The 14,762-nt window shown below is 34.0% G+C and overlaps 1 protein-coding gene across 5 annotated transcripts in view; it reads left to right on the forward strand.

Moving 5' to 3' along the window:
• The window catches only part of LOC143256749 (zinc finger protein 423-like), a 190,272-nt gene that overhangs the window by 147,993 nt on the left and 27,517 nt on the right, over window positions 1–14,762 (forward strand). Inside the window, exon 1 of one of the 5 annotated variants that reach the window (XM_076514396.1) lies at window positions 9,336–9,663. The exons of the other annotated variants lie outside the window; for them this stretch is intronic. Coding sequence (XP_076370511.1) covers window positions 9,621–9,663 — 43 coding nt within the window. The 5' untranslated portion in view covers window positions 9,336–9,620. Of the gene's footprint in view, window positions 1–9,335; window positions 9,664–14,762 lie in introns of those variants that run through there. 5 annotated transcript variants of the gene reach the window in all.

A 14,762-nucleotide genomic window follows, 5' to 3' on the forward strand; every position in this document is an offset into this window, starting at 1 on the left:
AACTTAGGTTTATGTATGTGGGGTGGGCAGAGCACAGATAGCCCATTGTGTAGCTTTGTGTTTAACAATCAAACAAACAAATAATTGTATCAAGAAGACAAGGTACTATGACAGTTCTTTATACTGTAATTTTTATACATCGTAATCAATAGCGAACGAAACGTTGGGAAAAATGAGATCCAAATATAAAACTTGAGGGTGAAAGATAATTACAAAGTTCCTATCTTGCTAGTGTGACACTAACGTATTGCGTATGTAATAGTTATAGACTATAGGAAACGTAAAGAACAAGTAAAATATGTAGCACAAACAAAGTAAATACTCCTCTAAACTTTGAATAAGCCCCCAGTGGCACAGCAGTATGTCTGCGGACTCGCATCGCTAAAAACCGAGTTGCGATACCCGTGATGGGCAGAGCACAGATAACTCATTGTGTAGCTTTGTGCTTAGTTCCAAACCACCATCTTTGAACAAGAGTAAGATATTTAACTTCGTAAAAAGTAAATGCCAATCTAACTTTTGGGAAAAAGTTATATATTTGATGTGTCAAAAGTAAATACGCTCTAAGCTTTGCTAACAAGTAACTGTTTTTGGCAGAAGATTCTTTAGGGCTCTGACATTGTACTACTTGGCTACCAGAAATAGGTACGTATGAACGGTTATTGTAAATTGTATAGCTATATACACCAAGAAGCACTGTACGCAAATTACAGATCGGTACTTATGTCGGTTTAGATTGAGATCCTCAAGATTAGATCTACGATAATGAATACAGACAAAAAGCCGAAAAATACATTATTTAATATAGAGTTAAGTTCAACAGGGTAATTTTCTATGCTTGGAATGTTCAGGTTACCTCAAGTATCTAATATCTCACGGCAACGAAATAAGTGTTATTTCAAAATACAAACAAATGCCATTTAGATACAAAATAACTACCCTATTCACAATACATGGAATATTTCAAACATTTAGTACGACAGATGTCACTACTTGAATTAAAGGTAAAGAGGGTCTAAGCTGACAATTTGCTGTTGTCTTTTGTGGACGTGCTTAACCTTGTTCCGAGTGCACAAATGTTAGGTCTGAAACATTAGATGAGCATAGCAAACCATAGGCGGTTGATGGTTGAGTGAAGGTCAAAAGGTTCTCGAAAGTTCGAGCATCCACTGATCCATTAAACTCTCCCCGCGTGACCACTGTTCTATTTACAGCTCTTCGTGAAATAACGAATCTTTTTTCAGTTTGTGCTGTATATGTATTCACCATGGTCTTACCAGACACGTGTAGGGTGTTCTCCTAAGTGAACACGTGCTAGGACTAAAACGACATAAGCACTAATCAGTTAGCATTAGTGTCACGCATCGAAGAAATGGGTACAATTTAAAAGCTGGCCAGCTAGTTGTCGTGTAGTTGTAATTTTGCACAAATCGCTATAGTGAGTCATAGTTCTATATTGTTAGGTGTCTTTCAAAAGAGAAACAAACACCTACCGTGAGAAGATTATTTTTAACACAACTGTTTGAGTGTCATTTAGATCTCTTAGTCCACTCACTCAGTGGAATTAACGACCCAACTCTACCAGGAAGGTAAGGTCACGTAAATCTCAATTTTATCCGATAATTCTGAGTCGGCCCACTGGCCCGAAAAGAACGAAACAGAATGTCTTACTTTCACTGGCGTGTACTTCCTGTCAACTTCCACAATTTTCGATTACTGTAGTACAAAATACTACAGTATTTTGTAGTACCATCTCTTAATTCATTAACTGTCATTTGTAACTTATCTACAGCGAGTGCACGAACTGCAAACAAATCGTGACGGTGTATAAAGTTTGTTGTTCAAAGCAAAATAAAAATAAAACGTTTATATATATATTTGTTTATTTCTTTGTTAATTTCGCGCACAGCTACACGAGGGATATTTGCGCTAGCCTTCCCTAATTTAGCATTGTAAGACGAGAGGGAGAGCAGCTAGTCATCACCACCCATATTCAACTCTTGGACTACTCTTTTACCAACGAATAGTGGGATTGACTGTGACATTAATGCCCCACGGCTGAAAGGGCGAGCATGTTTGGTGCGAAGGAGATTCGAACCCGCGATCCTCGAATCACGAGTTGAGTGCCTTAATCACCTGGCCATATAAATAAATAAATAAAGGTGTAATAATTTCTTGTCCAAATATTTATTCATGCAATTTTTGAACAATTAAGAGCTCCTTGAGGTAGCTTATTATGAATTAGGGCTAGCGGTGGATCAGTGGTAACTTTACTGACTAAAATCAGAGGGTTCGATTATCGCAGTTGGGAAAGTGCAGATAGCCCATTGTACGGCTTTGTATCGAAACAACATTTTAAAATAAGACAAGAAAAAAATAAAGATCAGAATATTATTATATATTTTTACTTTTTACCTTAATACTGTCGTGAAGAAAATAAAGATACTCTTGTATGTATTTCTTTTCTTCCTGATTCTATTAATCTCCAAACGGGAGTGTTTCTTTATTTTCAAACATGAGTAATTCAAATACATACTCGTATATATATATATATGATTAACTTCAGTTATATGATAGCTTTAGCCATTAACTAAAGCATTATATTAAATTAATGCATATACTTCCATGTTTTCCAGTAATCCTGTTGACTTTCAACATTATCATCATTGGAATGCAGAATTAACTACCAACTTCCAATGAATTTCCAAACGCATTCGAATTTCACCTGATATACAACTTGTTTAAAATGAGTAAAACTATATTGATAATTAAAGAAGTTTTATTTCTAAATTGCAAGTTTCCTATTTCATGAGTCTGCCTGTTAAAATGTTAGGTGGATAGTTGAAATATTTTAAAATAATTTAAACGTGGAGAATAAATAATCTAAATTACTGTTTGATCAATCTCATATGATAAGATATTTTTCAAACAGTGCTTTAGGTTATTTATTATTCATGTTTAAATTATAGTGTGGATTTAAAATGTTACAACTGTCAACCTAATATTTTAACAGGCAGACTCATGAAATAAGAAATTTGCAATTTAGGAATAAACTTCTTAAACTATCAATATAGTTTTACTCATTTTAAACATTTCATGCGTCAAAATTTTTGCTTGGTTTTTGTCCATTATCTATAGCAAAAGCTTTAACATAAAGGAACCAGTTTTTATATTTGATTTCGGGTTAATGAATTTACTGTTAAGTCCTAAGAACATCGCTTTAGGACTTTTGTTTTAAGTACGAAAATTAATGTACATAGACGCTTTGACTATAAAATTGCATTACGTGTACAGCATAATAAATAAATGATGTATGTTGCACCTTTTTTTTTTTTTTCGAATATACAGAGGACTGTAAAGCAACATCTATAGTTAGATATTCAGTCATATGAAGTCGATTTTTGTAACCATACAATCTAATGAACAAGTGCCTATAATAACATGTTTAACCACACGTAACAAATCCCACTTACCTCAAGTAAAGCCATATAATTATCTAATCAGAAATGTGACCTGTATGACTGTAGAACAATTATATTAAACATTATCTCTTGGATCATTTCAAAGTATTACTATTTTTTACGCAAGTTAATTAGAATGTAGTGTGTGGTATTTAAAAAAACCAAAAACAAATCTGTTCTAAATTCTTGAACGAAATTAACGTAATCAGCATTTTGTCATTCAACCCTCTTTACATCAGTTTGGTCCCCAATTATGTTAGAATAAGTCTTGAGAGTCACTGTAACGAACATTATATTCATAAAGATTATATTGATAATAACTTTATACATGAAATAAGTTTGTGTGCATTTTGAATCCTGGAGAAACGCTGATATTCTCAATAACCTAAGATTGGATTGTTTTGACATTCGCAGAAAGCTACACGATGGCTATCTGCCATAGCCGTCCCTAATTTAGCAGTGTAAGACCAGAGGGAAGGCAGCTAGTTATCACCACCCACCGCCAACTCTTGGATTACTCTTTTACCAACGGATAGTGGGATTGACTGTCACTTTATAAGGCCCCCCGGCTGAAAGGGCGAGCATGGTGTGACAAGGATTCGAACCCGCCACCCTCAGATTAGGAGTAGAGTGCCTTAACCACCTGGCCATTCCAGGCCCCAATAACTTAAGATTTAAGAAAATTAATAGTAGACGCTGTAACCTTCCAGTTGGGAGAAACCCACATCGACTCTTATTTCAACTAATTAGGTGTAGCAGAGACGGTAACGCGTACTCAAGGCTTCATAACCACAGGCACGTCAATCTTTTTGGCCTTATCACACACCAGATATTAAAATATAATTACGGTGAAGTTTGACTCGCCTGCAATGCAATATGTTTGTAAATACGTCACAGATACCATGACGGTTGACGTGTTCACTCATAACAACCGCTTTATTATCCATGCAGCCAAGTATAAAATAATTGTATCGCAAATTATGGAAACTGTGAATAGTTTTTGACTATATATCAATAAAAAAATGGTGTATTGTATGACAGTGTAATCATTTATTGGATATTTAAAAGAAAAAATCTAATTAGTGAGGGCGTTATTTGATGAATGTTTATCTTTCCATCTCGAAAACCGTATTCTGTTGCATTTATAGAAGTTAATACCCAATACGTTTTTCATATTATGTATGTATACTTGTATAACAAAAGCATGTATAAATTTCCACTTGTTATATATATATCTATGAATGTGTTTGTATGCATGTATAACCAAAACATATACAAATTTTCACCTGCTATTAGTATGTATGTGTTTGTTTGTGTATGTATATATATGTTTCAATCTAACATAGTTCTTAACAACAGAGTTTGTACACGAGATGGAAAAAACGTAGGAGTGTGTGTTATTCATCTGTATACAAACAGAGCAACCGTTATGTTTGAATACAGGTTTTAAACTTGACTTTGTGGATTTTCTTGTTATACCTTATACCTGTCATTAATAACTACGCCAGCAGTGTCATTCAGTTTGTTAAAAACAGGTTTCGGTCGTTTAGAGATGGTGTTCAACTGGTTCACTTGCTGTCATTAGCTGAAAAAAAAACAAAAAACATTTTCACCATTCTGCCACTTCTCTGCTAAGATGTCCCTTGTCTCAACCCATCTTTCCTTCAGTGAAAAGCAAGCCTCTAATCAAACAACATCTTTACTCACCTAACGTCAACACGAAGTTTGAAACATGAATTAAATTATCTTGTGCCACCGAATCACAAAGAACTCTCTGTATTTGTATGAATTTATATATTTGTCCACCAGGATCGCGAGAAAATGTAAAATTTTAATTTTTTTTAATCATTATTTTGTTATACAAGTATCACGCCTTTAATCGGTGATTCAGCAGTGAGTTTCAGGATCTATTATGCTAAAACTCGGGTTTGTGCCTAATAACAAACAAACAAATACAAGAAGGTTAAAAATTATTAATACAATGAACTTGCCTGTAACTTTCAAAGGGATTTAGGTGCATTTCTGTTAAACAAGAAAAGGATATTATTAATGTATTTTTATTTTTACAACTTAGCTGAAGGGTGAGGCATATCTGGGGTGACAAGTCACGTAACATTGGTGATATATCAGTTAAATACATGTTAGATAAATTTCACATGATCTGCGTAGTTCATAAATTTTTTACTAGGTTGCGCTTCCCATTCATTCAACGCTTGCAAAGGACGTTGTACAATATTTTTACCTGTGTTTTGTTAAGCACAAAGCTCCACGATGGGCTATCTGTGCCTTGTACACCACGGATGTCGAAACCCGATTTTTAGCGTCATAAGCCCTCATATTTATTGCTGAATCCTTTTGGGAGGGAAGACGTTGTTATAACTTTCGTACAGAAATAAAATACAACCTTGAAATAGAGTTTCAAATGTCGCTTTGTGCTTAACAACAAAAAATTAAATGAAAAAATTAGGGTAACCTTTAAAACTAAGCTAATTAATTATCTAAAAAAATGTTTAATTTACATTTTGTTGAAAGACAAAAAGAAAGACTTCAACAAAAAACGCTATATTTTTTGTAGTATTAAATAGAGATTTAAATGCCTACAGTGGTATCGTTAAATCTACTAGTCGTAAGTTCGAATCCTATCACCCAACTTACTCGCCCCTTCAGCCGTAAGAAAGTGACGATCAATCCCATTATTCGATTAGAGCATCCCAAGAGTTTACAATGAATGGTGTAGCGTTGTACTCTGTTACGGGAACGGCTATTGCAGGTAGCCCTTAAATAGTTTTGCATGAAGTTTAAAAAAACCCCAACAAAGAACAATATGTAAATACAAGACCATCTTTGAAATTGTACCTCAGAAACTACTTGGTCTTAAGGGGATCAAAATTTCACTGTAGTATTATGAATTGGATTTAGAAGAATTTTGAAAGGAACAATATTTTTTGGAGAAAAGTTGTTGCAAAAGGTATTTAAAATGCTTTGTGTCATTCTCAATCGATACAACAAGCCTATCTCTAACCAAAACTATTGCAAATACCATCTTCTATTGACACTTTGACCCCCACAGTATCCTGAATACTAACTAACTCGCGTTTTATCCAAACTACTAAACACTTTGTATTGTTGAAAAAAATAAATCAAATGAAATCAACGCAGAGTGACTTTTGTTTTCAGTATGATATTGTATATTGTATACTGTGATGGAATTGTTTCCCCTAAGGACAAATAGTTTTAAAGATAAAAATCACTTTAAACATGTGAGGTTTCTCTATAGTCACAGTTTTGTTTTAACGCATATAACGACTTGCGTTAATAAACCCTATCTCATAATCGTGAGAAAAAGTAAATCCATCGTTACACCTAGAATGGAAATTAATGTTTAACCCTTATTAATCAGGTCCAGCATGGTCAGGTGGTTAAGGCACTCGACTTGCAATCTGAGGGTCGTGGGTTCAAATCCCCGTTATACTAAACATGCTCGCCTTTTCCAGTGTTGTGGCATTATAATGTTACAGTCAATCTTACTATTCGTTGGTAAAAGAGTAGCTCAGGAGTTGGCAGTGGGTAGTAATGACTAGCGGCCTTCCCTCTAATTTTACACTGCTAAATTGAGGGTGGCTAATGCAGATAGCCCTCGTGCATCTTTGCACGAAATTCAAAACAAACAACCATTATTAATTTCCCTTTAGAACACGTTTGAGGTAGACATCACTGAATTTAGCTCAGCTAAATGTGCTATTATAAGAACAACTCGGAGATGTTGAGTGTTTTGATTTTAACTAGTATTTTCAATGACAACGAAAGTGATTTTGCTTTCTTCAATAAGTCACATTTATAGGTTGTTTTATTTTATGTACAATGAAAGAAGATGTTGAAGCGTTAAGAATAGTATCTATGTACATTTATGCGATAGTCTAATCTTCGTCAAATTAAATGAGGATCGTTAATTTATGTTAGATATTGCAAACTGTGAAACACAAGTTATATTTCTTGTTTTCAGCCATAGTATAGGGCATCATAGAGTAGCTCTTACATTTTATTTTTGAGTACAAACTTTTTGTTTTAAACTCCCTATCTTGATCGATCTGAAATCTAATTACAGCTGCGGTTGTGAAGGATTCCCTCATGTTTCAACATATCTCAGAAGTATAATAATTGTTACTCTTTTTTTTTTTCCTGTCAACCTCGTAAACCTCAGTTCCTCAACGCATGAACACGTGTGAAATTCAGTATTTTATACCAAAGGCTAACCTTATAAGTTGGACGGTTCATTGGATACCTACTTCTATGTCCCCCGCTGGTAGTAAGTTTACGGATTTACAACACTAAGATCAAGGGTTCGATTCCCCTTGGTGGACTCAGGAGATAGCCCAATGTGGCTTTGCTATAAGAATAAAACACACGCACACACACACCTATTTCTTTTTTAAGTTAAAAATAAACACCGACAATATATAATTTAAAAATTCTTAAAATAATTGTTTTACGCTGGAAATATTTACAATGTAATTGCCTAAGCACTGGATCTTTCACGTGCCATGTTTTTTTTTTTTTTTAAGGAAGTAATAAATCAATTAATTAAAAGGCTTTAGACTTAGTGGGTCACAGCTGTTATCAGTTTCTTTCACGAATATACCAGGGAGTGTGGACGTTGATATATATTTTTCTCAGTTTTTTTGTGTGTTTTTTTTGTAGCCACAAGAACTAAGTTACAATTAATAATTATATTTTAAACTTCTTGTGGTTTTTTGTTTGTTTAGGTATTTTACTAGTCATGGATAACTTTCTATACTATTGTTCCTTCACTTAATGAGTTTCATCGCTGGTGTATGAATTTACTGGTGTCACACCAGGTAATTTAGCTACATGTGTAGGGAGGTAACGTGGGTGAAGTATTATTACCGATGTTACGAGTCTGTCTTCATTTCTAGTTCTGTGTATATGGAACGTTTTTGTGAAAAAATATTACTATTAATTTTAATTAATTACTGATGTTTAGACGATTTTGTGTACTTTTTGTTGAAAATTAAACACTTCATATTTAAGATATAGCGAAAGTCCATGTAAATGTCATAAAAGTGTAATTTTTATGTTGTTGTGGGTATTTCTTCACAAATAAAGATATTTACGGAACGAAGAGTCGCACATACGGTCAACACTGACAAGACATTTGTTCATTTCTTACTACCACCATCACCACCCATTTTTTTATTAGCTTCCCGACGTCGTAAGAATGAAGTACTAACTAATGCCTGACTCAAGCATTCTGACTGATTTATTTACAGCTGGTCTATCTCAGCACCCTTTGGCTATAGGCAGGTGAACAGAGAAGTCAGGAGGTCAGCATTGATAATCCGTTGTGGTCAGTTGTTCACAAAAACATCCACTCGAGGGTCAAAATTTATTTATTCAAAGCTTTGTTATTTTCATGGCTTATGTTCCTTGTGGGTGAGACAGCTCAGTAAGCAGATGGACCGCTGGAAGGCTGCTTTGAGGGCAAAGGTGGTGGCTGACCACTACAGTGTCTTCACAGAAACGTCAAACTTTCCCCACCTCCACAGCCTTTCAAACGTACCCAAACTGACATTCATCAAACTTTAACTGATTGTCAGCTATTGATGTCTCTATTGGCGCCATGCTCTCTTCATGACAAAGATAGCGCTCCGTCTGTCACCCCCTACCGCGTGCCTCTCGCCTTTGTCCCCCACGAGTCAGCTTGGGCTTTTATTCTACATGTCTTCTTTATTTTCGATGATCGCCTCCACTCCCCACAGAGTATCCCTGTTAGTAATGCTCCCCACCCAGTTCCCGGAGAAAACGTCACAACTAAGACCTCCACGTACATATACCTCCTGGGATTTTTCCTCGGAAGTTGGGAACACAGCGGACCGCTCACTTGACTAAACAACTTGGGATAGAGTACAAACACAGTTCTACAGTTTGTGCCCTATCTAACCAGTAGCCAATCGGCTTTCGCTACCGAATATCGTCCGACCCACGCTCTTATGAGAACACTGTTTAGAGGCTGGTGTAGAACAACCTGTGCCTACTAACTGTACGGTCATATATGGATCGTGGCCGCTTGTCCCACATTGAACATCTATTGACAAGTTTATCCACAGAGACACCCTAGAGAGTCTCTTTTTCAATGCGTGAATGCCTGCGACTACAGCTATGAAACTGATGGAAGTTGTTGCAAGTATGTATTCAAGTGTTTTTTTTTTCCTTATACTGAGCAATTAGGCTTCCAGACGATAATTAGTGTTATCACAATCAGGGTTAGGTCATTAGTTAGATTTTCACTTTTACAGATTTAATTCTCTTCGTTAAGTACTTGTATAAACTTTTAAACTGAATAATTGAATTACCGAGATTAAATACCTTTCCCCATTTATTATTTATTCTTAACGAAGCATCTTTGATAAATTGTGAGATATCCAAACACATATTTCGATAAAATATTATACAGAGAAGATTTTAATGTGGTGTAAGTAATATCTCGGGTATTGGTATAGAAAAGGGTTAAATTCGCTCACGTATATGCTGAAATAATGTAAAGTTTTTAGCACAAGTGTGAATCATTTTAAATCGATTGACGTGATCAAAGATTTTTGTAACTTGGCTTGTACAAATTGCTGCTCTTCATAAGAAAATTCCGTTCCGTTAGAGCACGTGGATGATTTCGTTTTCTTACATAAAACACACTATTTTGGAAATTTCCGAAACTAAACTAAAGAGTCAAGTATGTCGTGGTGAAATTGAATAATTGTTTTGATAGATTTCATGGTGACACATTATTATCAGCACATTTTATAATAAACTTTAGTTTTTTTTTTATCTGGATAGTCCTTCGAAAATAAAAATAGTGATAAGTCTACGGATTTTATAACGCTAAAATCACGGGTTCAATTCCCCTCGGTGGACTCAGCAGATAGCATGATGTGATTTTGCTATAACATAAAACACACACACACACACACACACACACACACATTCGAATATAAAAACTAGTAGTTTTGCTTTAATGAAAGTGCCTAAACTATTTTCCACATTTCAAATTACTCGTTATAATGGAATATCTCTTTAAATCGTAAGGATTGGTTTAGTTTGAGTTTCGTGCAAAGCTACACAAGGGCTATCTGCGCTATCCGTCCATAATTTAGCAGTGTAAAACTAGAGGAAAAGCAGCTAATCATCACCACCCACCGCCAAAATTTGGGCTACTATTTTACCAATGAATAGTGGGATTGACAGTCACATTATAATGCCCCCACTACTGAAAGGGCGAGAAATGTTTGGCATGACGGGGAATCGAACTCGCGATCCTCAGATTACGAGTCGAGTGCCTTAACCACCTGGCCATGCAGGAAAGTGTAGTTACGGCACCAGAAAATATTAGTTTATTTTAAATGTTTTTTATGTAGAAGGTTAACAAAAGAAATAGTGTAAGAAGTGTTAAATATTACATTAAAAGAATCGAATTACATGACAGCAACTTCAGTATCTCGCAGTATGTAGTTCTAGGTTAACTTTGAACACTTACGAACAATATATAATATATATAACAATATATAATACTTGTTTGGTTGATTTTTTTTTATTCTATGCTAGACAATGATGTATCTCTGCTCTGCCCTTCACGAGTGTCGAAACCCAGTTTTGTAGCGTTGTAAGCAAGTAGACTTTCCGCTGAGCCACTAGGGGTGACTATAACACATAGTTAAAGTAGTACCAGATTGCCACAATGTCATAAAGGTTTTATTTATTGCTTGCAATAATTCGACAATGTATATTTTGAAGGTACTCTACGTTGTAAAGTATTAACAACTTGTACAAACATTAAGTAAAAAAAATGTAAAACTTTTTATATCTTAAGTATCATTTTAGGGTAAAGTTTTTTTCATTCTTAGTATTGCACAATGGCCATTTCCACATTTGGAGTAATATTACTTGAACTAAAAGCTATAAAACTATAATATTTTAAAAATAATCTGTTCCAATTGTAATTAGGCTTTGTGTTGAGGGGTTTGTAATTTTCTTTATAAACAGAATGTCATACACGAACAGTTCTATTCGATTGAATAAAATGTGCATCCACACATAGTTTTAGAATTAGATTTTTAACATTCACCATATGGTTGGTTTCCTCGACGTTCAGAGCGTAGGATTGGATATACCGTTCTTCCAAGCGACGAGATATTGTTTGCCTGTTAGACGTGAACTGCTATTATTCTAACACAGAACGACGCACAGAATGGGACGTAATTATATTTCGAATAGCTCGATGAATTTAAAAGCTTTGACTTACTGCTATCCTACACTTAACACCAGTAGGGTGGCGGAAGAACCGAGAAAACTGCCTAAAGTAATTTCCGTAGGATGAAATTATTACATAGGTGCATTTCCGCTGTGTATTTTTTCTCCATTTTTTTATGAACTAAATATTAGAACGAGCTGTAAAGGTATTGAAATGTATGAATCGTGACTTCTCAAGTTTTGCCATAAATCTTGTGACACACAAAACAACCAACTCGTATCTAAACACTATAGTACATGAACTAAAACATGTAAAAGTTCCTGTCATTTAAAGTAACTAAGTTGGTTTAAAGTATTATATGCCCTCTATATTTTAGTCGCAAAGAATGTCTTGTTTAAAAAGATGAAACGGTGAATGAATTATCATCTTTCATGACTTTAATTGTAGAAAAGAGTACTGATTTATATACATATATAAATCAATCCCAGAAAATGTCGTACGTTTATCAAACATGGTTGAAGCGCATTTTCAGAAATTTTACAAGTGTTTTTAACGATGTGGTAAAATTTTATGGCTTGTGCGATAAATGCCATTCATTAATCGTGACACTGTAACACTCTCCTGTTACACCTTAAGGAGTAACAAATGCATATACTCTTCACCAAATATGGAATCATCCTGTGTTGTTTCGGAACTGGACAGCTGTTTTCAGTTTATGATGTAACTTAACAGTTTTTGAAAGAAACAATTTGGAAGTAGATTACTTTTGTAACGAACATGCTTTAAAAGTTTTTAAATGATACAAACATCGACCGATTATAATTTCTTTCTTTATTACCTAAACTTTATACGATTGCACAAGGATATCTTGGGGTTACTTTACTATTTTATAGCTACTGTTGTTGTTAACAATTTAAATCGAACCGAGAGTGTAAAGAAAATTGACTCACATAATCCTTACTGGAATTTCTCAGTTGTGTGTGAAACGTTAATGTTCGACATCTTGCGCATGAAAGCATTTGCATGTGGTTGGGCTTCGCTCAAAACTACACAAGGAATATGTGTAAGAGTTGTCCGGAATCTTTTCGGAATTTTAATTTGAATTTTTGAATTTCGTGCAAAGCAACTCGAGGGCTATCTACGCTAGCCGTCCCTAATTTAGCGATGTAAGACTAGAAAGAAGGCGGTTAGTCATCACTACCCACCGCCAACTTTTGAGGTACTCTTTTACCAACGAATAGTGGGATTGATCGTCACATTATAACGCCCCCACGGCTGAATGGGCGGGCATGTTTGGCGCGACCGGGATTCGAACCCGCGACCCTCGGATTACGGGCCATGCCGGGCCCGAATCTTTTCGGAGGTGGGTAGAAAGCGGACCACCGCAGAACGTCATACCCAGGATCCAACATGCTAACCACTGAGCCGCGCTTGCTCCAGAAAACTTGTTTATTATTTATAGATCAATTATTTTAATGTATTAGTGACGTTGATGAGGTTTGAGATTCTTATAATTATTTAGAAATAAATTAATTACTAATTAATAAATTATTTAATTCTTATAAATACTTTTACGTCGTTATTTCTATCATTTTATATACTAGTTCACTGTCTTCTGCTAGGTTAACGGCAAATTTATTAATTTAGAACTCTAACATCTGAAGCTCGGTTCCGTACTGTTTTCTAGAAGTGTTTAGAATATTTTATTATATGTTAAAACAAAAGTTAACTGCTTAACAACACTGATGGAATTTTTTTTTTTTTTTACGATAGTTTTACTTGTATTTTATGCAATTATTACGGTATTCTATTGAAAGTCCTGAAGAAATATCCATTCAGTTGTGATTTATAATCACAGTCGTTTTTAAACTTTCATTTTTTTCAAAATGTAAATAGATGTCACTAGCTTCAATAAAAGCTTATTCCGCTTGTCTTATCACTCTAGAGACTCAATGGTACGCCCTCGGACATACAACGCTAAAACTGAGCTTCAATACTCGTGGTGGTCATAGCTGTCTGTTTTGTAGTTTTGTGCTTACTGGCACACTAACTCCCAACTTCACGAACAGTGAAAGATAAGCCATTACGTTATTACAGATATGATACAACATTAATATTAAGTATGAATAGTTTAGTTTGAATTACGTTATTACAGATATGATACAACATTAATATTAAGTATGAATAGTTTAGTTTGAATTACGTTATTACAGATATGATACAACATTAATATTAAGTATGAATAGTTTAGTTTGAATTACGTTATTACAGATATGATACAACATTAATATTAAGTATGAATAGTTTAGTTTGAATTACGTTATTACAGATATGATACAACATTAATATTAAGTATGAATAGTTTAGTTTGAATTACGTTATTACAGATATGATACAACATTAATATTAAGTATGAATAGTTTAGTTTCAATTACGTTATTACAGATATGATACAACATTAATATTAAGTATGAATAGCTTAGTTTGAATTACGTTATTACAGATATGATACAACATTAATATTAAGTATGAATAGTTTAGTTTGAATTACGTTATTACAGATATGATACAACATTAATATTAAGTATGAATAGTTTAGTTTGAATTACGTTATTACAGATATGATACAACATTAATATTAAGTATGAATAGTTTAGTTTGAATTACGTTATTACAGATATGATACAACATTAATATTAAGTATGAATAGTTTAGTTTGAATTACGTTATTACAGATATGATACAACATTAATATTAAGTATGAATAGTTTAGTTTGAATTACGTTATTACAGATATGATACAACATTAATATTAAGTATGAATAGTTTAGTTTGAATTACGTTATTACAGATATGATACAACATTAATATTAAGTATGAATAGTTTAGTTTGAATTACGTTATTACAGATATGATACAACATTAATATTAAGTATGAATAGTTTAGTTTGAATTACGTTATTACAGATATGATACAACATTAATATTAAGTATGAATAGTTTAGTTTGAATTACGTTATTACAGATATGATACAACATTA

Source organism: Tachypleus tridentatus, chromosome 7 (genome assembly GCF_004210375.1).
Source record: "Tachypleus tridentatus isolate NWPU-2018 chromosome 7, ASM421037v1, whole genome shotgun sequence".
Taxonomy (NCBI): domain Eukaryota; kingdom Metazoa; phylum Arthropoda; class Merostomata; order Xiphosura; family Limulidae; genus Tachypleus; species Tachypleus tridentatus.